General features: G+C 33.7%; 2 protein-coding genes and 1 long non-coding RNA gene across 8 annotated transcripts; 1 reads left to right on the top strand and 2 right to left on the bottom strand.

Annotated features, from left to right (window-relative positions):
- The first annotated feature begins 6169 nt into the window (after positions 1-6169).
- LOC122301736 lies at positions 6170-8135 on the top strand. Its single transcript, XR_006240220.1, has 2 exons — positions 6170-6410; positions 7519-8135. It is a non-coding gene; the product is annotated as an uncharacterized LOC122301736 (long non-coding RNA).
- A 1024-nt stretch (positions 8136-9159) lies between these two features.
- On the bottom strand, positions 9160-13039 carry LOC122309739 (O-glucosyltransferase rumi homolog). The gene is made up of 6 exons (XM_043123350.1): positions 12049-13039; positions 10702-11249; positions 10369-10561; positions 10216-10280; positions 9864-10074; positions 9160-9688 (listed from the first exon to the last, which is right to left on the bottom strand). The coding sequence occupies exons 1-6, from the start codon at positions 12226-12228 to the stop codon at positions 9431-9433; spliced, it is 1455 nt and encodes a 484-aa protein (XP_042979284.1). The 5' UTR covers positions 12229-13039; the 3' UTR covers positions 9160-9430.
- A 611-nt stretch (positions 13040-13650) lies between these two features.
- Positions 13651-23364, bottom strand: LOC122309709 (O-glucosyltransferase rumi homolog). Of its 6 annotated transcripts, XM_043123337.1 has the most exons (8): positions 22975-23359; positions 20830-21092; positions 20729-20742; positions 18921-19489; positions 18429-18621; positions 15702-15766; positions 15333-15543; positions 13651-14058 (listed from the first exon to the last, which is right to left on the bottom strand). In XM_043123337.1, exons 2-8 carry the CDS (start codon positions 20930-20932, stop codon positions 13690-13692), a joined length of 1524 nt encoding a protein of 507 aa, XP_042979271.1. In that variant the 5' UTR covers positions 20933-21092; positions 22975-23359; the 3' UTR covers positions 13651-13689. The 6 variants fall into 6 exon arrangements, with proteins under 6 accessions (XP_042979271.1, XP_042979254.1, XP_042979228.1 ...); XM_043123320.1 differs by lacking the exon at positions 20830-21092 and having other exon boundaries at positions 20729-20829; positions 23160-23364; XM_043123294.1 differs by having other exon boundaries at positions 20729-21092.
- Positions 23365-25368: the final 2004 nt, after the last annotated feature.

Genomic DNA, 25368 nt, shown 5'->3' with positions numbered 1-25368 from the left:
TCTATTATAATAAGTGTCTATCCCATATGAACAGTAATGAATAGTAATTTTCTAATTTTATTATGTAATTACATTTTTACCCTTGAGTTATAAGCAAAATCACTAAATTATATTACACAATTTGATTTGCACGGTTTTCACAACCGACAACATTACAAACACAACTTTACAATCTCATCCACCTCACTTCTTCTAAGTTGAGGAGTACAAATCTGCCCAATACTCAAACACATTGACATCCAAGTACACACACAAATCTTCCCAATACTCAAAACACATTACAAGCATCCAAATAAACATAGGTTGAGAGAACTCTCTTCATGAGTTTCACTTTGGTGCCATGTCGAACACTACTTGAGTGAACGATCTCTATATGAGTTTTGCTCGAGCGCAATATCAAGTAAACTCACTGTATGAGTTATGCTCAAGCAACTTGTTGAGCGCATATCAAATGAACTCTCTTTATGAGTTCAGCTCAAGAGACATGTCGAGCGAGAGTTCAATGCACTCTCTGTGTACATTACACTCGAGCAAGATCACAAGCGTATATCTAGTTTTTTAAGGTGAAAATATTCATCATTGTTCAACACTTCAATATCCTACATAACTTTGCTTCGTATTACACAGGTCTATCTACATTATAACGTGCAATATATATATATATATATATTCGTCATAAGCAAGTCATTGTTTGTCATGCATATTAATATTGAAATCACAATTCGTAGCAATTGTAAAAATTTGGAAAATCTGTGAAATACCTAGAGGAAAAATAACAGTATACACCATCACAAAAAAAATAACAACGAGCATATATATATGCTTGACCCCATTAATTACACCATCAATGGCCAACCCTAACTGACAACATAATATTGCCAATCTCATCTATTATTGCAACCAGAGCTTGCTGCCCTTCAATTGTCATGTCAAGATTACGAGATGAGGATGCCCCATCCCCAACCTTAGGCTCAATAACAGGAAGACACTGCCTGGGCCAGCGATGAAATAGCTAGTCATTGGGAGTCACTATTCGAATGAAGTTATGTAGTGCACAACGCATTGTAATAATAAGTACTTGACTTCCAACCGAATATGCAGGCATTAACTTAAAATTTTAAAACGTTCTTTTAGCACACCAAAAGTGCATTCTATGATATTGCGAATTGAAGAATTGTGGTAATTAAAGTATTGTTTATACCCTCGAAATTAACGCTGGTCGTTGTGATATTCACTATTGCAGTAGCTCTCTCTTGGATAGGGGTAGACATCCCTTAGTGCATGGGAAAGCAGAATCAACAAAATAATAGTGACTTGGGAAATCCATTCAAATTCAATAGCACACAGTTCAATTTATTATAGCAAGTGCCACAAAATCACTTTTAAGGGTAAATATTTGAAAGGCAAAAACATAAGATTTTACCCTCAGGCGGCCATGGAAAATGGGCATATGAATCACTGCACGCATGATGGAAGACATGAGCGCCATGTGCTGATCCCTCCCATCCAGTGTATACAAATGTAAACTTTATATTGAAATTAACTATACACAGTACATTTTGTGAAATTCTCTTGTAACGGTTTCTAAAGGTCTCAACTCTCACGTACCTCACATGGTACAGTGGCATCCATCATGGTGCCATCCATCGCACCAATGCAACCCTATCAATAGAACAAGAATAAACTCAAATGATAAAAAACTACCTTAGATATGTTTAAAATGGTCTCAATCTTATTAAATGAGTTTTAACTCTTTCTATATCAGTATAAGAAGATTGAATTTGATTTCTTACTTGAAACCAAGGAAAATTTTGAGTGTTCCTTTTGACATGGGGGTGGACACCGTCTCCGTGTGCTGGCACAACCAAACGTCTCCCAAGCTCATAAAGTGCATTCATCACCCGTCTCACATATTTATTAATTGTTTGGTTAGAATACTCAAACATGTCCCCAACAAGTCGTGACCCCGTAACATTGTGCATAATGCGCGGAATGTGGGTACTTCCATGTGGAACAAGTTTTTACAATTATCAGGATGTCCATTCAAAATTTGTACAATATATTGATCTCCGTGAAGGCCTATATTATGTTGTGGCATTGGGCGATTCCTTCCCTATTGGGATGACAGGATCCTATGTAGGTTTATGACATCTATTGGCTCCAAAGGATCAGCCCCATCATCACTATCACTCTCGACATTGTGATCATCCATTAATCTCTAACACTACAGTGCATATTGTTTGCAGAAAAACGTAAAAAGTCATACATTGGCAATATATTAATAATATTAACAATTAACCCAAAAAAATATAATATTCACAATGTCAAACTATCAATAAACATTAACAATTAACATAATACCATCAGGTCGACTGAGTTACAAATCAAATACGCTTATAGAAAATTTGATAAAATTTCTCTCAATACATAGCAATGCAATGGAAAAATAACATCTCAACATAGCAAATGGCACAATATTGTCATTAATAGTCGTGGAAAAGAAACACATAATCAACTATGCATGGCCCATGCTCGCCTATGCAGATGATTCACGATCAGAAAGCCTCGCTGACACATGGGATCAAGTAATTAGTTGAATGCATAGGAGAAAATTTCATCCAGTGGTGAAGGCTTAAGTTCTATAACAATACCACACACTGCCCAAACAAATTCCAACTATCATTGCTGACCATGGTGGGTCCCGATCCTTTGCTATGCTTTACCCCTACTAAGTCATCTCTACCCTTATAGTGCTTCCATCATGCCTCATAGGAATGCGTGATTGCATCAAGGCATTTCGATATGTCATCATCCACCTGCTTGCTTTGCCCCCCCTTTTGAAGCCATCATGAGGTTCGACTCGATGGTCCTAATGAAGGTATCCCGAGGTCCATGGAATATTGCGACATGCTATCAAAATGAAATAATAGACTAGCTTCAATCCCCAATAGCGGGGCCCAACATTGCAGCGCTGCATCAAGATGCCGCTCGTCGTCCGAAGTTGGAGTTGGTTCGATGGACGTGTAGTGGAGTGTAGCAGTGGCAACTGAAGCGCCAAAAATAGTGCAAAGCTCCGCATACTTTGGGTAACCCATGGTCTGAAGCCTCTTCAATTGTGGTTTTGCCTAGTCCAAATATTTCAATATCTTATATATATTAGAGACCCATTAAGACGACATAAGATATTAAGAACACGTGGTACAATAGCTAAAAAATGGTATAATATTTTCAAATAAATGGCAACATCTTTCTTACCCTAATGGCATTTGCCCAATGCTCATCACTTCCTATAACCATTTTTGTATTGAGGTCCCCTCCCATACCTGTTTGGCTCATTAGGTCGGTGAAAAGTCGTTGCATCATCTTTGGCATAAGTAGTTTTCCCTTCATTTGGTTCACATATAACGGCCTTCTGCCCAGAGCTATAAGGCGTTCAACATACAAAGCGTGGTCCCTACTTGTGATCTTCCTAACCCTTAGTACACCAATAAGGGTGTCCCCGTACAACATCTCAATGAGAACGTCCTCCATCCCATCTGCTCATAACTCACGATCAGTATGTGAAATTTCAGAATCGTCCATGTGAAAAAGCTAATGTATGACATAAAAGATGTATGCATTTAAGATATACCATAAGTCAAAATTAATATTTGCATTAGTTACATGTGGGTGTACACAATCCATGGACTATGTGGAGAATTCCACCAGGTAATCATCAAATATTGATAGCTAAAACTTGAGAAAAAGTGAAATATAAATTGTGTGGAAAGTGGGCTATACCTGCCGACGGTGAGATAGGCTAGAGGAGCATAGATAGTAACGCTAACAAAACAAAAAAATTTGTTCAAAGTTTCAGAATATAGGATGTGGCCATTGAAGCTGAGCTGAAGTGAGATAATAAAATCATATGTGCCACATATATATATATATATATATATATATATATAATATGAGTATCAAATATAGCCAAGTAAACACTTCTAAGAGAGAGAGAGAGAGTAGTAAGCTGTAATAAAACAATGAGATATTTGTACATATCTGCATACCCACAAAGGCAACTAGCTAGATAAATAAAAGCCAATCACCACTGGTCATAATATTTTTAGAAAACAGATTACCAATTTCATGTAGCATGTAGCATTTGATCGAACATGTAGCATAATATTTACTAATTTACCAGGTTTAATAGTTTTTGACATTTGATCGCACAAGCATCAGGCAAGCAAGACCACATAGTATAGAAACATATACATTCATGTAGCATGAATCCCAAGCAAAATTAGTAAATACCTTTGTCTGTAAGTGTTTTGGATTTTTTGTTCAAATGGTCGTAGTTTTAAATTTTAAGGAAATAAAAATATGCATATACAGTAAGTAAGCATATATTATTAAGCAGAAACTGCAACTTACATCCAAATTTATGTACATCTAATCGGTTTGTTTATTGAGCTGAGTAGGGGTTACCTGGTACGACTGCATTTCAGACCCGTGCTCGCCTTTGAATGGGTGCTACGCTGTCGACTACGACAATTGAGGAGAAGTGTTCCACGGTTGCAGATGCCAATAGTTGTGGACATTGTGATTCTCATGGCTTTAGGTATGTTTTATATTTGTGGAAAATTTCATAGAAGGTTTTTGAAAAAAATGAATTCATGGGAGACGGAAAATTGTAGCAAACACAAATGAGAACACTGTGTGTTGCAGTCTCCGCTCGCTTCTCGACTTTTGTAAAACCATGTGACCTTTTGGAATTGAAAATAGGGGAGAAGACCATCGGTTGGACAGCATGGGGCACTCCCTGGTGGGCAGGTGTCGAGGCCACAAACACAGTTCGTATATTAGCCTATCCAAAGCGAGGACAAGCGATCGGTATGCAGATGCCACCCACACGACCCTCAACTATTCTTCGACTTGGCTTCCAAGGAACTGGGATAAGGGCTAAGATTGGTGCCGAAAGTGAGCTGTACACTTCGGGGCTAGGTAAATACAGGAGAAATGGTATTCGTTCTTGCAGGGTTGTGCTGTCAGTGTCTGATCAATGTGTGGGGGGGAGGTGAAATCAGTGAACAGTGCAGAGTAAATGAGAGATTGAAACTGCGTTCAAATGTTGAGCAAATTGTTTACGAATGCATTCAATGGTAAAGGGCACTCTCAATAGTTTATTTATCTTATTCTTTAAAATATATTATTAAACTTAAGTTTTTTATTTTATATAGTAACTTTTACAATATATCATACATCAGCTTATCTATTTTTTCTTCATATCATTTAAATAATATTTTTTTATTTTTTTTTAAATATTTCTTTTCTACCAATAAATTTACACTATCCATATATTTTTTTATATTTTCAAGTTGTTTTTATATACAATGTAAAATAATTCAGTCATATACACATAAAACAAAAATATATAAGCCAAATAAAAAATTAAAAAAAAATTGGTTTAAAAATATTTCCAAAATATGTTTTAGAAGAAAATGAAATATATGTGCTTTAAATGATGACCAATAAAAAGAATTTACTTACATGGTAAAAATCAAAGTAAAATAAAATGAGAAAGTAAATGAAATATAAATGATATAAAAAAATTTTATAGGATGAACAATATCCGCTACATGTAGTAAATTTTATTTTACAAATTCCTTTTACATAATCGGCTTAAAATCCCTTTTAGAGCAATTCTTTAAATAATTTATATTTTTTGTATAATACAAAAGCCATTAAGAGTGCTCAGAGTACTCGCAATATGGATGCTTTATGATATAATTTTCTTTAAAATATAAAGAAATATTTTCAAAAGTGCAATCCAATAAATCTTGTATTCCATCTTTTATTTTACATTCTGCTACAGGAACTGCTAGATATAGAGAGACCTGTTTATCATTGTAAACATTTTAAATTAGTTTCTCTCTCCTGTTGTTGATTTTTTATTGGGAAAAAAATATTAAAAAGTATAATATTTAAATGATAAGAAGAAAAAATAGATAAGCTGATGTATTGTATATTATAAAAATCAGTATATAAAATAGAAAAAAGTGAGTTTAGTGATGTATTTTAAAGGATAAGATCAAAAATCCATTTGAGTGATAGATGGTAGAGCAAAAAATATTGTTTTAATAATTATAAAAACTTGATACAATAATAATTGTATACGCAGAAGATACAAAAAATGGAGCCAGTAAATTGAGCAGTTGCTCGATGAACCGCTCGACTCTCGCTCGTTTTGTCTGAGGCGCTCAATGTGGGTCACTTGAGGGTTTTGAGCACTGCTATATAAGCAATACAAACCCATGCCGCTCCAGCCATTTGAACTATTCCCCCAAACATCATTCCTCCGTGCGATTTTCCTTCCATTTCTCACCTCTCATTAGTCGAGTGATTTCTCTAACAAAATCAGAAGTCCACTCACGGTAAGCATATCCTCTTCAAATCTTTTTACATTATTTTTTCCACGTTGTCTTCCATTAGGGATCGATTTCACTTTGGACGGGATTGATTGTGTTGGGCATGCATTTCGGCTTTTCATTAGGATTTGAAATGTCTTAATGGATTTTCGGGATTTATTTTATGCTGTAACATCGGTAATTAGAATATTGTTGTACTTGGGAAACATTTACATGGAACAAGGCGGTTTCAACCCCAAGCTCGGCAGTGCATGCACACCAAGTGCTCGATGCGTTGCCTAAGAGAGTCACATGTGTGGCTGCTTTTAGTATGGTAAAAAAGATCTCGAATCCAAGTTTGGAATTCATGATGAGCATCAGACAAAGATCATGCATGATCAAACCAAAACAAATGATCTATAAACAAAAACAAAACTCTATAGAACAAACTACATTTGACATCGTGGACATATATATATATATATATATATATATATCATGGATTAATGAGCCATTTAATCCAAAAAAATATCTTCATCCCCACTGATCGCCAGAGTACAAAGCATGCATGGCAGCTGTTTTCTTCCAACCATATCGATCTTATTATATGTTGGTAACGCTGGTCAATCCCTTGAAACAACATCACGATCAATCTCCACCGAGACTGTTTTTTATCTTTTGTCTAATATCTAACTTTATTTGTTATTCATTATAATGTATATAATATAATCATTTTATAAGCTTATTGAAATGAAAATTGTATGGTCTTAAAATCACAAGAAAATATGCACACATTTTTTAATAGTAATACTGATCTATCACCTCTAACTCACCTAAATCTGCATTCAAATGATCTCCAATGAAAAAAGGAAAGATATTTGGGTAAATAGCACATGCATTTACATGGTTTTTCCATTTTATTCATTGCATTGAGTACTTAGGAGAGTCATATAGCACATGCATGAAGTTAATGGGCATGTTTCTTTCTCCTTATTTCAAGGAAAGATTGGGCAGGGAGCACTCAATGTAATAACAGGAAGCACTTTGGGCGCCTTATTTGTGTTTTAGGCCTGCATACATTGTGAAATACCACATTAATATTTGCAGTATCTAATTGTCATTATTATGCTTACAGACATTGAGCCTGCGATGTGTACAAGGACGGACAACAACTTTTGCTCCAGCCAAGCACAATTTCCATGAATCGTGTGGGTACATATTAGACAGCCATTGAGCTGAAACTCGTGGGTCTATATGTATGTTTATATATACCAGATGAAGAGGACGTCAAAGATAGCAGAAGAGAACTTACCACAGGAGGTTGCGGACGGCTTGGGGCTAGTTTAACAACACGGTGGGGTAGCCTAATCATGAAGGAAGAGAGAGAGAGAGAGAGAGAGAGAGAGAGAGAGAGAGAGTTAGAAAGATCAGTTGGAGGAGGGAGATACGTGCCTGAATTTTTAAAGGCGAAGATGCAATGATGCGGCAGCAGGCTCATGGTGATTGTAGTGGTGGCAACACTTTCACAAAGGAGAGAGAGAGAGAGAGAGAGAGAGAGAGAGAGAATCGGGGTAGCGAAGCAAAAATTAGACAATATTTCAAAGCGTAGAAAATAAAATATGAGTTTTATCGGCGATATTTCACACTGCAATATATATATAACCTTAGCCAAGATTACAACGTTCCCTCATGGTGATTAATGTACTCGATGGAAATTACATATATTTTTAAGCGAGTTTATTTTTGCCGCGATATGCACTATCTCTAAAATTTAAACTAAATTAAGTTGATGTCAGCAACGTTTTAAAAACCGTTCCGTTCCGGCCGGAATGATCGGAATTTTTCGTGCCGGAATGGGATAGGTATCTATTCCGTTCCGGTCAAATTTCGGCCGTTCAAGTCAATTTCGGCCGGAATTTCGGTATTCCGGCTGGAATAGTAATTCCGGTCCCCAAAAAAAAAAAAAAAAAAAAAAAAAAAAAAGATAGCTCTCTTGTAAATAAGTTGAAAAATAATGAATAAAATTGTACTTTTAGAATTCAAATACCCCTTTCCGTGTACTAGAAGTATTGTTACTTTTAATAATCTGTCTATTCTTTAATTTTTTTCCTTTATTTTTGTGTCTTAACTCAAATTTGTGATTTTTTTCAATATATATTCATTTTATAAATCTTTAATTCTTCTATATATATATATACACATATACATATCACACACTTATATATATATGTATTTATTTTATTAATTGTTAGTTTATATATACATATAAATATTTCTATATAATATATAATTAATCCCGAAACGGTACACTGAAACGTACCGGTATCAAAATATTTCGTTTCAGTGCCTCAACCGGAATGGTCTCCAGAACGGATTTCAAAACTTTGGATGTCAGTGCTTACCAACAACCAAACAGGATTTAAATCATTATAAAAAATGGCTCTCCTGAAAAATGAAATTAAGATTCACCATCTTTTTAATTATTATCATTTTACCGTCTCTTTATGTGGAATTAATTGATTAAGATAATAAGTAAAAATATAATAAATCATTTTATAATCCTGCAACGCACATGAAGAGAAGATATTGGGAAATGTAGTTAAAACGATAATGAGAAACATATTCTCCTAATACAATAGCCAGCTTCTTTTCTTTTCTTTTCTTTTTTTTTTTAAGAGTAGAAGGTCACATGTTCAATAATGAACCCATTTCATCTTTATTAAATAAAACTCTCACATGCGGCTGAAAAATACCGTAGTAACAAAAACAAGGTCCATGCACAAATATTTTCCCTTCAAGTATATGCATGCAAGCTTTAAAAAGGCCAGATTTCCTGCTCAAACTTCCCATTGTCTTTAGATTTTTCTTCAAAATTTAATCTAGAGCCCCAAGAATATAAAAAATACAAATACAAACAAAAAGACCCGTTATTATAGATTTTGCCAACGTATACTCAATCGGCCACATGATCGGCCTTCACTCCCATTATTGTCTCTTCAAAATTTTGCACGGATCACAAGAATAGTTTCAAGAGTCGTTGAATAATCTTAACTAGGAATCGTGCATGGAAGTGTAGCCTTAGGGGAAGTCACCATGGAGTCCACCATGAAGTTTCTCCATAAACCATCCCCTGGACATGCCAATGTTGTTTCCGAACATACCTCAACTGCTCCTGGAGGAATTGTCGGTTGATATTTGAAGAGCTTTCCGTATTCACTTAGCAGGTGAAACATGTAATCGTACACGAATTCCATTTTCAAATCCTCTTGAATGAATTTGCTTGCCGTTTCTGCAATAGCTTGTGCCTGGGTATAGTTGAAGCACACAACTTTATAAGCATATAATGTTTGAAGGACATACATGAACATTTTGAGAAGGTTCATAAAAAATCCATCTCCCATATAGCCAGCTTCTTCTGCATTAATTTGAAAAGGCAGAAAACTAAACTGTTTAAGGGGTTTGTGAGAGAGGTTTACATACCTTGTCAGTGTGGGTATTGCCCCATTCAACGGCAGACTTAACATCTTTGCACATACGTGAGGTTCTAATCGGCCAGTAGTGTGTCTTTGAAACCAAGCTTCGTGTGAAAAAGTCATAGTACTTGGGGTCAACTAGCAAGGTCATGGAATCGCATGCCAATATGTATTTCTCACTCACCGACCATGACACTCCTTCTATGTATATTTTATATCTTCACTTGTAATATATGCATACAACAACGCAGAGAGTCTCATCAATAAGATCACTTGCATTGCGTGGAAGTAAAACTCTCAAAGGAAAATATTGTAAGAAGATGAAGAACAAAGAAGTTGCCGATCGATGAGAAAATTACCTGTGGGTGCATTGATCTTCTAGATTGGAGTGCTTGAATCCTTCTTGACGTTCCACACCCCAGTCCTGAATAAAAATAAAGAGTCAAATGTTCAAAATGAAGAATTTGTAAACAAAGAACAAATGAAAATACCAATAGATACGAGATTTTTACTTCTCCATAGAGGCGAGCATTCCATTCATGTTTCTTGGAAATATTGCATTTCAAAAGTTCTCTTCTTCTTCGAGACACGTATGGGTTTCCTCTCCAATAAGCATAGGGCTCTCTATCCTTCCATTTGGTCTTGTTGTTGCTTTCTCTTAAGGTCTCCACCATACTCATCCATGGCTTTATATTCACCTCAATCCTAGAACCACCACAAACCCAAAAAAAAAAAAAAACGTCAAATGAATATATAAAATAGCAATGAAATATTAGGCTTTTTAAATCCCCAACCCCACCCATAAGACTTCAGGCTATAGATATGAGAAGTTCAGGAGGCTTTACCAACCCCAATAGGACCAATCAGGGAATACGATGTCGTATGATTTGTCATCTCCGCAATAATGAAACACCGGCGGCAGATGCTTGACATGATTATGTTTTCTCTTTGAGATCGCCGGCATGTCTCCACACCAGAACATCAGGTCCAAGTCCGGTACTTTCCCAGGGTACAACCTCAGAAGCTGCACAATCCCCCATATCGTAAAAACATCCCTAGTTTGGTACGCATTTTGGTATCTCTCAACATACACCTTTCCCTTCACAATCACCACCCTAAAATCTGCAAAATCTCTTGCTCTGTCCACCATTTCCCTCGTGATTCCCGTCATATTCCACGGCCGTAGATCTTCTTGGATCCACCGAGTGTACTGGGGACATGTCACTGCAGACGATTTGTCGGTCTGAGATGTACTCACGCTCTGGTTGAATGTTGGGCATGTTATTGCTGGGTCCCTGTTGGAGCAATTGAATGGGAAGTCGATTTTGATAGCGGGCCTGGTAGGAGTAGTTCCCGGAGGAGCCCTAAAGAAGTAATTACCTGCTATGTCATACTGACATGTACAGAAGAAAGCAGACATTAGAATGGGGAGTTTAATGGATAGATCGACTTTAAATTCAAGTGCTTGAATCTGTTTATTTGTATTTCTCACAGTACTGTAGTTTTGATGATACCCATGAAAGAAACCAATCCATCATTTTACCAATTTCAATCTATATATATATTAGGCCAAAAGCTTGCTTTTGGTAAAGTGACTCGGTTTCCACCAAGAAAAGAGAAAACCACGTTCAAGTCGACTTTTACTCCATGAAAATGAAACAAGTGCAGCAAGCAATCATTTCTGAAAGAAGGTTGGTGGTAATTAGAGAGGAGGGAAAATCATTCTCTAGCTGTGGATTTTTTTTAGAGCAATACCAACTCTCAAAAGTACAGGTTAGAAGTAGATGATATACAGAGGACAAAACATACTACTGTTCATAAGAAAGCAGACGCCTACAGTATATCTATTTTTGTATATATGATCTCAGCAGAATGATCAGTGAAAGAAAAAAACAAAACAGTTTGAAGACCCAGTCATCAACTCCCATTTCAGTCCAAAAATGAATGAAAAAGCCAGTCTTTGAAAGAAGATCATCAATAATTGTGTGGAAGAGACTGAAAACCAGAGTGAATAATTAGGAGATATGAATTTCATGCAAGATATTCCAACTTAAAAGCAGAAGTTCATATATATACATACACACACACCATCACGAGCTAATTAATTAATTATTAGCAGAAATATTGATATAGACAAAAGAAAGAAAAAGAAAGATGGAGGGAAGAAATAAAAAGGGCCATAAGAGACTTGCAACGTCATTCCAATAGATGAAGATGCTGATGCAGAGGCTGACAAAGAAGAATGCGGAAACGGTGGCAGGAACCCATCTTTTTCCCGGAGAGGCAGCAGAGGAAGGACCAGTACAACAGAAGCGAGCTCCTCCTCCTCCTCGTGACCAAAAAGAGCGAACTGAATTAAGATAATCCCTCATCGAGTATTGAAAACTACATACCTTTACCACTTCTTATCTTCTTGATCGACAAGAAGATTATTATTTTATAACTACATATGTAGAAAGATTGGAACTTTGCGCATGCCCATGTGACGGGGGGAAAACTAAAATGATACCTGCACTTTAGAATCTTATTGATTAGGATAATGTATTTTCTATGGTCATTGTTGACTATTCAACGATGGTCCTGCCAAACTGGGTTCTTATTATTAATGAACTAGCGTTAAATATATATATATATATTATTGTTCCTGCCAATATATATTATATATTGGTCAGAGATCAAAAGAAATAAGGAAAGCTTAAATTTTTATCCCTGGTATCTGTCTGATTACTTGCTAAAAAAATGACATAATTTGTGCCAACCTCATGATCAACATTACGTATATACACGTTGTACAGTCTTTTATGACAGCTTTAAGAGTCGGTGGAGTATTCTGAGTATATTTTATTATTATTTTTTATTATTTATTATTTTGTATTATTATTTAATATTATTTTACATTTTATTTTATTTTTACTTTTTCTTCTATACCATTTACAAAATATCTGAAATATCTCAATACTCAAATGCAAGCTATTGCTACAATCCAAAGGTTTCGGGCAACTTTCCTATGATCGAGAAGCTAGCATGTGATTACTACTCTGTTTGGTAAAAACGAGAAAGTAGATTTGAGATCTATTTGAATATTAATGTTTTCAAAACAACAATACTTTTTTAATGATCAGTGCTGGATGTATACAGCACAAACGTTACCAATAACTTGGAATGATTGTATTTGCAGCATCCTTATCCCATTCTTCATCTCTATTCTTATAATTTAATTCAAAATCATATTTTTTTAAATTTTTTTTTAAATTTTATTCATCTTTTAAAAACTTCCTATATCTCATTCCTCATCCTTATATCTATTCTATTAAATAATATTTTTTTATTCTTTTTTTATTATTTTTTTTCACTTCTATTTACAAATTTAATTACTTAATATTTTTTCTTATTTTTTGAACTATTACTCTAGTGAATATTTTAAACAAAAATTTAAATTATTTTTTTGTGAATATGATAATATTTTTAAAATTAATTTTTATATATTTTCTTAATTAATTAAATTATTTTTAAAATTATTATTTAAAACTATAATAAATATAAGTATGAGAGAAAGTATAGATGATTAGAAAATTATTTATTTTATATATTAGAATAAAATATTGATAAAAATGATTTAGGGAATGAATAGTGAGTCCCCAAATATGGAGACTTACTGTTTATTCCCTAAACCTTTTTCCTAAAATGGGAATCTAGATGTGGGGAGTATTTTGATCAAAACCCCATAATAAACCCCAAATTATGAGGAATACATTGTTTTGAGAATCGGATGGGGATGCTCTAAGAGCTCAATGTATGGTTAAACACCGAGAATATTAAATTTCCAAAAAAAGTTAATGTTTCAGCTTATTGTTTTGACTTTGCCAATATTCATTTTCCCATGTTTCCACTTGTTTTCTCGACCAATTGCTTTTCTCGATGAGGTCCTGTAAGGAGGACGGATCATAAGGAGGAGGCATAGTGCATGGGATTGAATCACTAGGAGACTTCACCATGGATTCCCCCATGAATTTCTCCCAGGTACCATTTGCTGGGCAAGCCATTATCTCTGAACAAAGCTCCACTGCTCCCGGAGGTATGGTTGGTGTGAATTTCAAAAGCTTAGCATATTCATTTAATAAATGAAACATGTAGTCGTACACGTTGTCCATCTTTAGATCCTCTTGTATGAATTTGCTTGCTGCCTTCCCAATGGCTTGAGCCTGCAAAGTAATTCACAATTAAAACAAAAAAATATACAAAAAATAAAAATAAAATACAAAAAAAAAATATATTTTGTATATATCTTTTAGGTGCTTAAAAACTATTTATTAAGAGAAAAGAAGAAGAGTTGAGTCTCTCTATTTTTACATGTTGCCATAATAAGTGATGGAAAAAATCTGCATAACTTATTCTTGCAAATATTATTTCTCATTTCTTACACTTAAAAAAAATTACATTTCACAAGCTTATCAAATATTTGATGCTATGGTACAAAAACAGTACCCAAAGCAACCTTCAGATGTGGTAGTACTAAGGTTATGTTTAGATACTGAAATGATCTCATATATTATGTTAATAGTAATAAAAAAGTAATAATAAAATATTGAATAATAGGGAATAGTAATTAGAAATAGATAAAAAATAATGATAAAATAATTAATAGTAGTAGAGTATTATCAAAATACTCTAGTACCTAGACTAGCCCTTAAAAACTTCAAAAGTCAAAAGTCAAAATAATTTTTAAAATGAAAATATACCATATGTTGTCTAAGTTTGCCTCTTTAATTTGACCGTTAATGAATTAATTTTTCTTTTGAATTTTTTTAGTTAATGGTTAAAGAAGTAACTATTAGTATATTGTTATTTTTTAATTTTTAAAAATGTTTAAAGATGTTTAAAAATATTTATAACAAAAAATAAACAAGTGTAATTTGCACTAAGAGGCCCACCAAGTGGACAAATTTGGGTGGCACAGTAACACAGCCCTTCTAAAAACCTTTCTTAAGCTCAATTTAAACAAAAACCCAAAAAAATTGAATCAAAATGAAGATATGGAAACAAAATTTGACGAGTTATCCCTTAAAACGCTACGCATTGAACTAGCTAAAATTAAAAAGTTAGAGGCTTTGAGCTACAGGAAAGCTAATGATAAAGTCATCTTTGGCAAGTTACTGTTCACAACTCAGAGCATTATTCTATCGAAAACAATTGCTAAATGTTGGTGCAAATATATTTAAATATATTGTGTATTTGTTTAATGTTGGTGTAAATATATTGTGTATTTACAAAACGTTTCAAAAATAAAAGAAAATAATTATTATTAAAATATATAATATTATATTATTATTTTAATTTTAGAATGGCTAATCCAACATAGATCTATATCTCTATTGGTTTGAATTTTAACCAAAAGTTTTAATTTTAGTTAAAATTTGGATTTGATAATAATTAGACCATTATCAATACTCTTAATAAGAGGAGGAAGAGAGAGAACCTTTAGTGTGTGATTGTTGCCCCATTGGACCGCAAACTTAAGAGAGGTACACTTGGTGTTGCCCCTAATGGGCCAGTAATGGTGTAATGGCGCCATTCCTCGAATAAAGAAATCATAGTAACGAGGTGTAATCAGCAAAGTCATGGAGTCACAGGCTAGAATGTACTTCTCGCTTACAGACCATGCCCATCCTTCTATATATATCTTATATCTGTCCCCATATATATCAAATCAATTCTTCATTAGATCAAAATCATCAGACACCCACAGATCAGATCACAGATCACTCATGCAGAATATTAATCCAATTAAATTAATTATTGATGAATTCATAATTCAATTTCATATATATATATATATAACTACTACCTGTGAGTGCATTGGCTTTCTAGGTTTGATTGTTTGTACCCTTTCTTGGATTCTTGCACCCAGTCCTAAAATTACAACATGCCATCAGCAGTGATCTTACTATATATTAAACATGAGCATTTGATCAAGAAATGACAAGAAAAGTTTTATGTGACCTTGGTACAAACAGAGAGAAAAGAAATACCTTGGACTTCCTGCTATGGTTAAAAGATTAAAGTTCAATACTTTTAGAAATCTTAAAAAAAGAATATGGCAAAAAATGACAAGTTGGGAAAACAACTTTATATCACCAGCTAGCAAAGAAGTATTGATTAAGGCAGTTCTGTCAGCCATACCTACGTATACCATGTGTGTTTTCAAACCACCCAAGAACTTGTGTCAAGAGATCAATGGCTTGTTTTCCAAATTTTAGTGGGGTAGACAGTAGAAAGGGAAGGGCATTGTGTGGAAAAAATGGGATAAAATTAGGGGTGGGCACCAGAGCCCCGTACCCCACTAACCCACCCTCATCCGCCCCACCTCTGCATGGGTAGGGTAGACCCTCATCCGCCAAGTGCGAGTGGCAGGGCCACCTGCATCGCATCTAGCTCCCTAGTAGGGGTAATTTATAAATATATATTTATAGTTAGAATTGTTATTAGTCCCACATTACTTAATTAAGACTCTTGTATGGCCTTGGAGTCCTATATATGATTGGCCTCCTATGCCAATTTATTGCATACTCTTGCTCACAAGTCTAACACTCTTGTGAACAAGTTTAAAAAATTTTAAAAATATAATAACATAGTTTTATGTTATCAGTTTTTAAATTATTGTTACATCTATAAATTTTAATTTATAATTTTAATTATATAATAATTTGGGTCCAACAATATTTTTTAGATCCAATAGGGTATTGATATCCTAGAGGTGTGCAGGGTGTAAGGTGGATGGGATGTCTGCCCCTGCCCCCCGACACCAGGGAGGGTACCCCCCTTATATGCGGGGGCGGGGTGTAGAGAATGGGTGACGTCGCCCCCGCATATGCGAGGATCACCCCTAGATAAAATTAGATTACAGAAAGATAGAGTTGGCATGGGCTTTAGGGACTTAGAGAGGTTTAACATAGCTATTCTTACTAAACAATGGTGGAGGCTACTTAAATTCCCTAATTCCCTGGCAGCTATGATATTTAGGGAAAAACACTATAGAAAATCTAATTATATAGAAGTAAAATTGGGTTCACAACCTCATCTTGTATGGAAAAGCATATGGTTACTTAGGTAACTTTTAAAAGAAGGGATTAGATGGAGAGTAGGTAATGGGAGAGACATTAAGATCTGGGGTTCTAAATTGCTTCCTAGCCCTTCTTCTTATGCTATTCAATCTCCGATGTCTTTGCTGCAGGAAGACTCAAGGGTTGAAGCTTTAATTGATAAACAGAATGGTGAGTGGGATGAAAAATAGATTAGAACTATTTTTCACAATGAAGAGGCTAAGAAGATTCTTAGCATACCCTTAAGTAGAGGTAGAGCTGAAGATAAGATGTTTTGAGAGCCCTAAAAAAGGGCAGTTTTATGTTAGAAGTGCATAATTTTTGCATGTGGACAGAAGGGAGAGGAATAAAGGAGAGAGTTCAAAAGAAGTTAAAGATGATGAAAGGTGGAGGAATATATGGGACTTGGATGTGCCAAGAGTAACAAAATTGTTTCTTTGGATAGCTGAAAATGACCTGTTACCTACTGAAGTGAATCTTTATAAGAGGGGAGTGTAAGTGATAAAATGTGCCCTATGTGTGAAGCTGAAGAAGAGTCCCTTATGCATGTGTTGTGGGAAGTGATAATAGCTATATTAAAAAATGGGGCAGATATTAAGGAGATTTTTTGCTGTTGTGTGAGAAATTCATGTCTTCTTTGAAAAAGAGTCAGTTGGAGGAGTTGGCAGTGATATTTAGAAAGGTGTAGCTACATAGAAATGGTTTTATTTTTTAAAAAAGAGTGGAATGTCCTAGGAATTTAATCATATCTGCTAAGGCTACCCTAAAAGACAATCAAGCTACTTAGAATTCTAGTAAACTTGGTGGACAAGTGCAGAATAATGTGAAAAATAATCAGAGGTGAGAAAAACCAAAAAGAAGATTTGTAAAGGGTGATTGGGATGCTTCTTTGGATCTAAAAATGAAAATAATGAGAATTAGTATTATGATTAGAGATGAGGAATGAGCGCCCTTGGTTGATGTGTGTGATCAGAAAGCAAATGTACAAGAAGTAGTTGTGTCAGAATGCTATGCTTTGAGGAAAGCAGTGGAGTTGTGTTGTGAACTTGATATTCAGAAAGCTAGATTCAAAGGGGATGCAAGGGAAGTCATCTTGGCAATGTGCAATGATGAAGAAGCATTGACATGTTATAGCTAAGGATGTCAAATTCTATTTCAAGAACATATTAAACTGGGCTATAAAGTTTGCTCATAGAGAAAAGAACATGGTTGCTCATACTTTAGCAAAAAAAAAAAAAAAAAACATTGGTTATAGATGAAGAAAAGGTGTGGATAGAGAATGTCCTAGATTTTATTTTGGGATGTCTAAATAGTGACAGTAATTGTATTACTTGATTTCCTAATGAAATGCAAAGATTCTATTCAAAAAAACAGAGAAAATATGTCTAAATAGAGACAACAATTGTATTACTTGATTTCCTAATGAAATGCAAAGATTCTATTTAAAAAAACAGAGAAAAGTTTAATGTGACCTGTATATACAAGCGGGTGTTCCAGTCATCTTTGTCAGAGACATTGCACTTCAGAAGGTCTTTTCTAGTTGGAGCCACATTGGGATTCCCTCTCCAATAAGCGTAGGGTACCCTGTCCATCCATTTGGTTCTTTTGTTCCCTTCTTTTATGTCCTCTAACAGACCTCCCCATGGCCTTATGTTGGTCTCAGCCCTATATTATTAAAAGACATAAGGCAAGGCAAATTACATTGTTTCAAAAATAAAACAAATCTTGGATAAACAAGCAATAAGTCAAGATAATATTGAATTTTTTAAGAGAAATATTTTAGGAAGATGTTACATAATTTAAGTAAATTAAAGACAATAAAATTTAAGATAAAGAGTATCGTGATCATGCAAAGCTATTGAAACTTAAAAAAAAAACAATTAATAAAAAATAAAAAAGGAGAGAGAGAGAGAGAGAGAGAGAGAGAGAGAGAGAGAGAGAGTGCATCTATATAATCACTTTACCAGCCCCAGAAAGACCAATCCGGGAACACAATATCCAAACTCCAGCCGTCCGAACAATACCGAAACAATGGAGGCGGGCGTGCATTTGGGTGGTGAAAGTCCTTCGCTTGAACGACCGGCCGATCGTCACAGTCGAACATGAGGTCCAAGTCCGGCAATCTCCCAGGGTACCATCTCAGAAGCTGCAGAATCCCCCACAAAGTGAACATAGCTCTTGACTGTATCGACGGCCTGTACATCTCCACGTAGGCTTTCCCATCCACGATCACAAGCCTGAAATGGGCAGTCCTCCGGGCCCCTTCCACCATGTCCCTCGTGATTCCGGTGCCCTTCCAGTGCCGGAGATCTTCGTGGATCCATCTGAAGAATGATGGGCATGTTTTGTCTGATATTGGTACTGGACGGTCAGGATTGGTACTGGGTTTGTGGGATGTCGGGTAATCTCTCGGACATGTTTTTGTTAGGTTTCCTCTGGTGCATTTGAGTGGGAATTCTTGCTTTTGTGTTGATTTTGATTTTTCTCTGCTCAGGATTAATGGTTTCTGGGTGGAGGTATGTGAAAATACAGACTGTCATGCATGCACGCACACAAAAAATACCAGTTCATCAATGAGATGTGAAATTTGGGTTTAAATTTATAGTGTTAAATATCAAATATATATATATATATATATATTTGTGTGTGTGACAACAAGAAGTGTGCTCTTTCTTGGAAGAGCTGTTACATCGAGCTCGGTTTCAAAAAATCAATTTTTTCATTTTTTTTATTTATTTTTTTATAAATTCAAATATCTCTTTAAAAATAAAAAAAAATTATAATATCATTTAAAAAATTATTCTTTAATTATTAAATAAAAAATAAAAATAAATAAATAAAAAGATAACAGGGACACAAATTCGAGAAAACATTAGATAAGTTTAATATTTTTGTTCTCAAAAAATAAAAAAGCGTTTCTTTACATTAAATACTTTGTACAAACTCACGATGTACCACCTAACGGCAACGACATAGACAATTAAACCATGTGTCACAATAGGCAATAAGTACATGTTTCGCATCAATCAACCTAAATGATAAAAATAAAAAAAAGTATGACTATTTTTTTAAAAACATTTAGGGCTAATCAGGGTTTACAGAATATTTTATTATTATTTATTATTTTATTAATATTTAATTAATTTATTTTATTATTATTTATTATTATTTATAAAATATATTAAATTACTTGACTACCTCAATACAACTTTTCTCTCGTCCATTTGAGTGATTGATTTGACCATGCATGAGACAAGATTGGGCCATTCTACGAGATATATATGGACAATGATGAGTCACCATGATCAATCAAATTGGTCATATCTCATAATTTGTCTGGCTCATTTGGATGACTGGCCACGCATGCACCCTCTTAATTAGGACCATTCTATGAGATATGACCAATTTGATTGACTACGGTGACTCATCATGGCCGTGAGTCTACACGCTCATAACCGATATGATCATCAGCTTCCGTCACAATTTTTTATAATTTTTTTATTACAAATATTTTTACAATATATATATATATATATATATGTAATTAATACTACCAATGCTATTTTTAATAGGTTATTAACCATCTAAACGCTTTGTTTTCAGATGGCTCGTGTTTGAAATAAATTCAGCTTCATCCTATGATCTAAGCGATGCCAAAAAAAAAAAAAAAAAAAAAAAAACAACCATGTACAGCATTATCTTGATAATTATGCCTAGATATATAAGAATATACTATGAAAATGTATGGTTGAAAATGATCAAAAGGACTTACAGCATCAATCCAGCCTGCAAAAACAAAGAAGGACACAAGGATGAGGAACATCACAGCAGCTGTTGCAACTGATCTTTTCTTTATAACCATGGGTTGCCAACCTGTTGCAGTAAAATGCATATTATTATGAATTGCTCCATGCCCATTATTCCACAGCATCATCATCGTATTAGGTTTATGTTGTTTCCTATTGCTCCATTCCATGATCACCCTTTTACAGTCACTAATTTCTAAACCCAGCTTCAAGAAAAAAAGCAGTCTGTGATTGCAGCAGCTAGCGCTCCTAAAACTGAATGTTACGGCCTTCAGGTGTGCTCAATCTTCGTGTATTTTGGTGATTTCCTCGATCGAGCCGACCTCGTACCTTCATATTTATAAAAAAACTCAATATATATTTAAAAGAGAACCCAACAGTACTGTGAAAGTCCCAAGAACAAGCATCAACTACATATGTTGGTGTTTCTGCATCTATATATATGTCAGGTCGAATCAGCTGGGGAAATTATGATTCCTAGATAGTAAGGTTAAATTCACGTGACACGTTTCATCTCATTCCCATGATTTGCTCCCTGATGCATGGATTGCGTGCAGGGGTTTCCATAATAGTAAGAAGAAGATCAGAGTGCAAGCTAAGCTGCATGCATGCCTTGGACTTAAACCGCGAGCAAGGGACTAAAATTAAGGTGCCACTGATTGCGGGAAGAGGACGCTTAACATTGCTGACTGCTGAACCCCGTCCAATGAGAAGCTAGAAATTGTACTTGTTTTTCTTTTCAACTATATTACATATATACATATATATATATATATATATATATAATCTGATCCAATAAATTGATTTGAATCATTATCGTTGATTTTAAATACATAAAAGATTTAATTAGTCAAACATAACTGGCCCTTTGGCCACTTTGAAAGAACATCATTTGCACAAACCGATGCATGATTGCTAGCTAGCTAGTTGATCGAGTCACTATCTAAGTGAGCGTTTTCATTGAAATTTGTATTTGTAAGGTTGTCACACTTTACACGTTATTGATATTAAATTGAAATATTTAGCAAAAAAAATATATATCAAAGTTTTTTTATAGGTAAAAAGTATTTATCAAAAAACAATTCATAGGTAAGAATATATATATTTCAAATTCTAGAAAAATAAAATTTTTATAATTTAATTATATAATTATAATTATATTAATGAAAAACTTTCAATTCTGGAGCATAGGAAACTGATGATCTAGAAGTAGTCAGGAAAAATATTGTAAAACATTAATGGATTTTGAAGAATAATTATTTAGGTGATCAAGAGGGTTTCTAATTCTAAGATAGACATACATACATACATATATACATATATATATGATCCATCAATTCGATCGTCATCATCTCTGGACACTGTTTGCATAAAGAAAAAAGTGACCATAGCATGCATATGGTTGAAGATGATCTAAAAGTAGCTAGAAGTCATCATCATGTACGTACACGGTACATGACATAATTAACTATATATGCATATGGTTGGGCGTGACCTTGTGACATAAATTAATTGGACCAAGAATCGAGCCAAGAGGTTATTATAAATAAATTAATATTCGTGAAAAATAAAATATTTAAAAAAAAAAAGTGTTCATCAACTCTCATATTTCTGGAATAACATATATATACATATATAATATATATATATATAAAATATGATAGAGCTGAAGTATTTGTTGCTAAACATATGACAATAGTTTAATTAATGACTAAATTTTAGAAATTCCACCTTCTGATCATCGCTTGACCCCTAGCTTATTAAAACTTATAATTAAATTTTTTTTATCCTCCCAAAAATTGTAATTAAACATGTTTTTTTAAAAAACCCACATCTTTAGATCTTATATAAATAATTTCAATTTTCTTAAAATCATAATAAACTTTCTAACAATATTTTAAAAACCAAAAAAATATATTTTATTGAATTAGTTACTTATCAATTTTCCAGCTTGTTCTTTTCTATTTTTTAGACATGGATATCTTTTGATCTACACATGATGCATGCACAGTACGTACCTTGCTAATTAATTAGAAGCTGCATGGGAATTAATTGTTGAATATATTAAGTTTGCGAGTATTTGTAAATATTAATTGTGATAGATGCATGATGAATTACCAGAATTAAGTAGATGATCAGCTGGAACTGGAAGAAAGAAAATGTGAATAAAGATGATGATGACTGTTAAAGAGGATCTTAAAGACTAGAGAACCTGGATCGAGGAGATCATGCATGTCCTGATCATGATATCCGTTTCATGATGATCATGCACAAAGGAGGATATGATCAGTTTCTTCACTCCGGCGGAGGGATTAAAATCGTGAAATCGATCCAGACAGTACTACTTGTCGTAGAAGTGATTAGCAAGAAACGTGAATACTATTACTCATGAATCACCTGCATTTTGATCGTCGCCATTGAAGAAAAGACCAAAATCAGCCATGTTTTTAGTCACTCAATCCCCCGGCTGGCCTACCTTTTGAATTCTCAGTACTTTAATATATATAGATTGCAGAGACCATCAGATCGTAATAAAAGGGGAAAAGGACCATCTCATGATCTCTAGTTTTCTATTGATCTATGTTCTAAGTTGCAAGAGTCAATATCTCTGCCCAGTCTTCACTTCATGAGCAGCTAATTTTGACGTACCCGTAGGGATCAGGTTAGATTAGGCTCAATTAAACAATATTTACCCAAATATATAGTCAAATGTTAGAAAAGGCCATATGAAAATAAAAGTAATACAATTCCTTATTCTTATCATTTATTTTATTGACCTTATGCTTAATGAAATGTGAAATAAAAAATGAAAATTAAATATATAATTAAGTGTTTGAGTATGTATGGAAACTTAAAACAGTTCATATTAATGATTTGTATAAACTTTAAATAAATAAGTTTCGTGTAGTTTTTTTTATAAAGAACATAGATCTCATTGTAAAAAAAACATATAAAAAGAAATTATAATAAAACTTACTTGATCTTTTCTATATATATATATATATATATATAAAAACCAATACAAAATTTGTACCTCCAAAGGAGAAATGATATTTTGGAAAGTCGAAAGTCTCCGTTAAGCTTAGATGTTGAATTGAGTTGAGTTATTTATCAATAGTATTGAGTTGAGATAGTAGAATGAGTTTTATGGAGTCCACCTAAAATGACTTTAGATGTTAAGATGAGTTTAAAAATATTTATAGAAAGTAAGAAAAGTTGTAGATCTCATGTATAAAAAAGGTTTTGAGTTGAAAAATATTATAGATTCTACATGTAAAGAGATTTTAAATTGAGATAAGTTTAATAATTTGAGTGTTTGATATTTAAATATTAAACTCAAGTCAAAATTAAATTGAATTAGATTAATCTCAATTGAATCTTACAACTAAACAAGTATTCAATGGCTAATTAAACTGATTACACAATTTACAAGAAAGTTTACCCAATTTTCCAAGTATTAATTGGTGCATTAATGCCAAGAATTACTTAATTAATTAGGACATTCATTAATAATAAATAGAGTTTTATTACATATAAGTAAAGTCGTGTATTAATTTATATATTAATATTAATTTATTTATATTTAAAATTTAAATTAATATTATTTTTAATAAAATTTATTTTTAACTAATTATATTATATTAATACACTTATTATTAATATATAGTTGTATTTGTAATTAAATTATGGAGACTTTGGATTCATTATCTGAGAACGTTTTCAGCACGTAAAGCCACAGAACAATCTATTGAATATCAGGAAACCAGAGTGGGTGCCAAAAGCACTACAGTGACTACACATTCACCGTTTGTCGTACACGACTTTCCGGCTTTCTGTACTTAGGCCGCCTAACCAGGCTGTCATATACGACGCCTCAAAACAAGGAACTAACATCTCTCTTTCTGTCCTCCAAGTAGTAAATAGTATTTTCGAAATTTGTTAAATATACATACTTCGAATGTTTTTTATAAATTTTAACTGTATAATTAATTAAAATAATTATTTTATATTAAAAAAATATAGTCAATTATATTAATAAAATATATAAGAAATATGTAAAATTAACTACACATAAATTTTTTGTATTTATTAAAGATTTAATGTTATTTAAAAGTCTCTCGCTCAATTATTAATATTTTAAAACTTATTTCTTGGATCTGTTTCTCTTTATGTTCCAAAATACGGAATTAAAAAAAAAAAAAAATCATCCTAAGAACAAGATCTCGCATCTGAGCTAGGAATGCAGCCACCCACTGAAAAAGGAACGCCATCCACTAATCTTTTGCATAAATTCTTGTAGTGTCATCTCAGTGGGTATTCCATTTAGGTTGAGTTGAAAGTCCAGTCATCATAGTTCCAACAATCAAGAAAAGGATAGGAAATTGAATATTTCTAATTCCCGGCCCGCGTCCCCATTGCGGCAGCTTGTCCTATGTGGCATATTACAAAACGAAGTCGTTTGTATTTTAATTCTCAAACAAAGACAACGCAATGGATTCGGAACTTGACATGAAGAACTACGGCCCCTGAGTTTTTTCCTTGCTTATTATAAACTTGTTCATCTGATTCACTGTACTGCAGCTCTCATTTCTGCAAATCATGTTGA

The sequence above is a fragment of the Carya illinoinensis genome, chromosome 1 (genome assembly GCF_018687715.1).
Source record: "Carya illinoinensis cultivar Pawnee chromosome 1, C.illinoinensisPawnee_v1, whole genome shotgun sequence".
Lineage (NCBI taxonomy): Eukaryota > Viridiplantae > Streptophyta > Magnoliopsida > Fagales > Juglandaceae > Carya > Carya illinoinensis.
The sequence above is the reverse complement of the archived record's forward strand: the minus strand, read 5'-3'. Positions and strand labels throughout refer to the sequence as shown.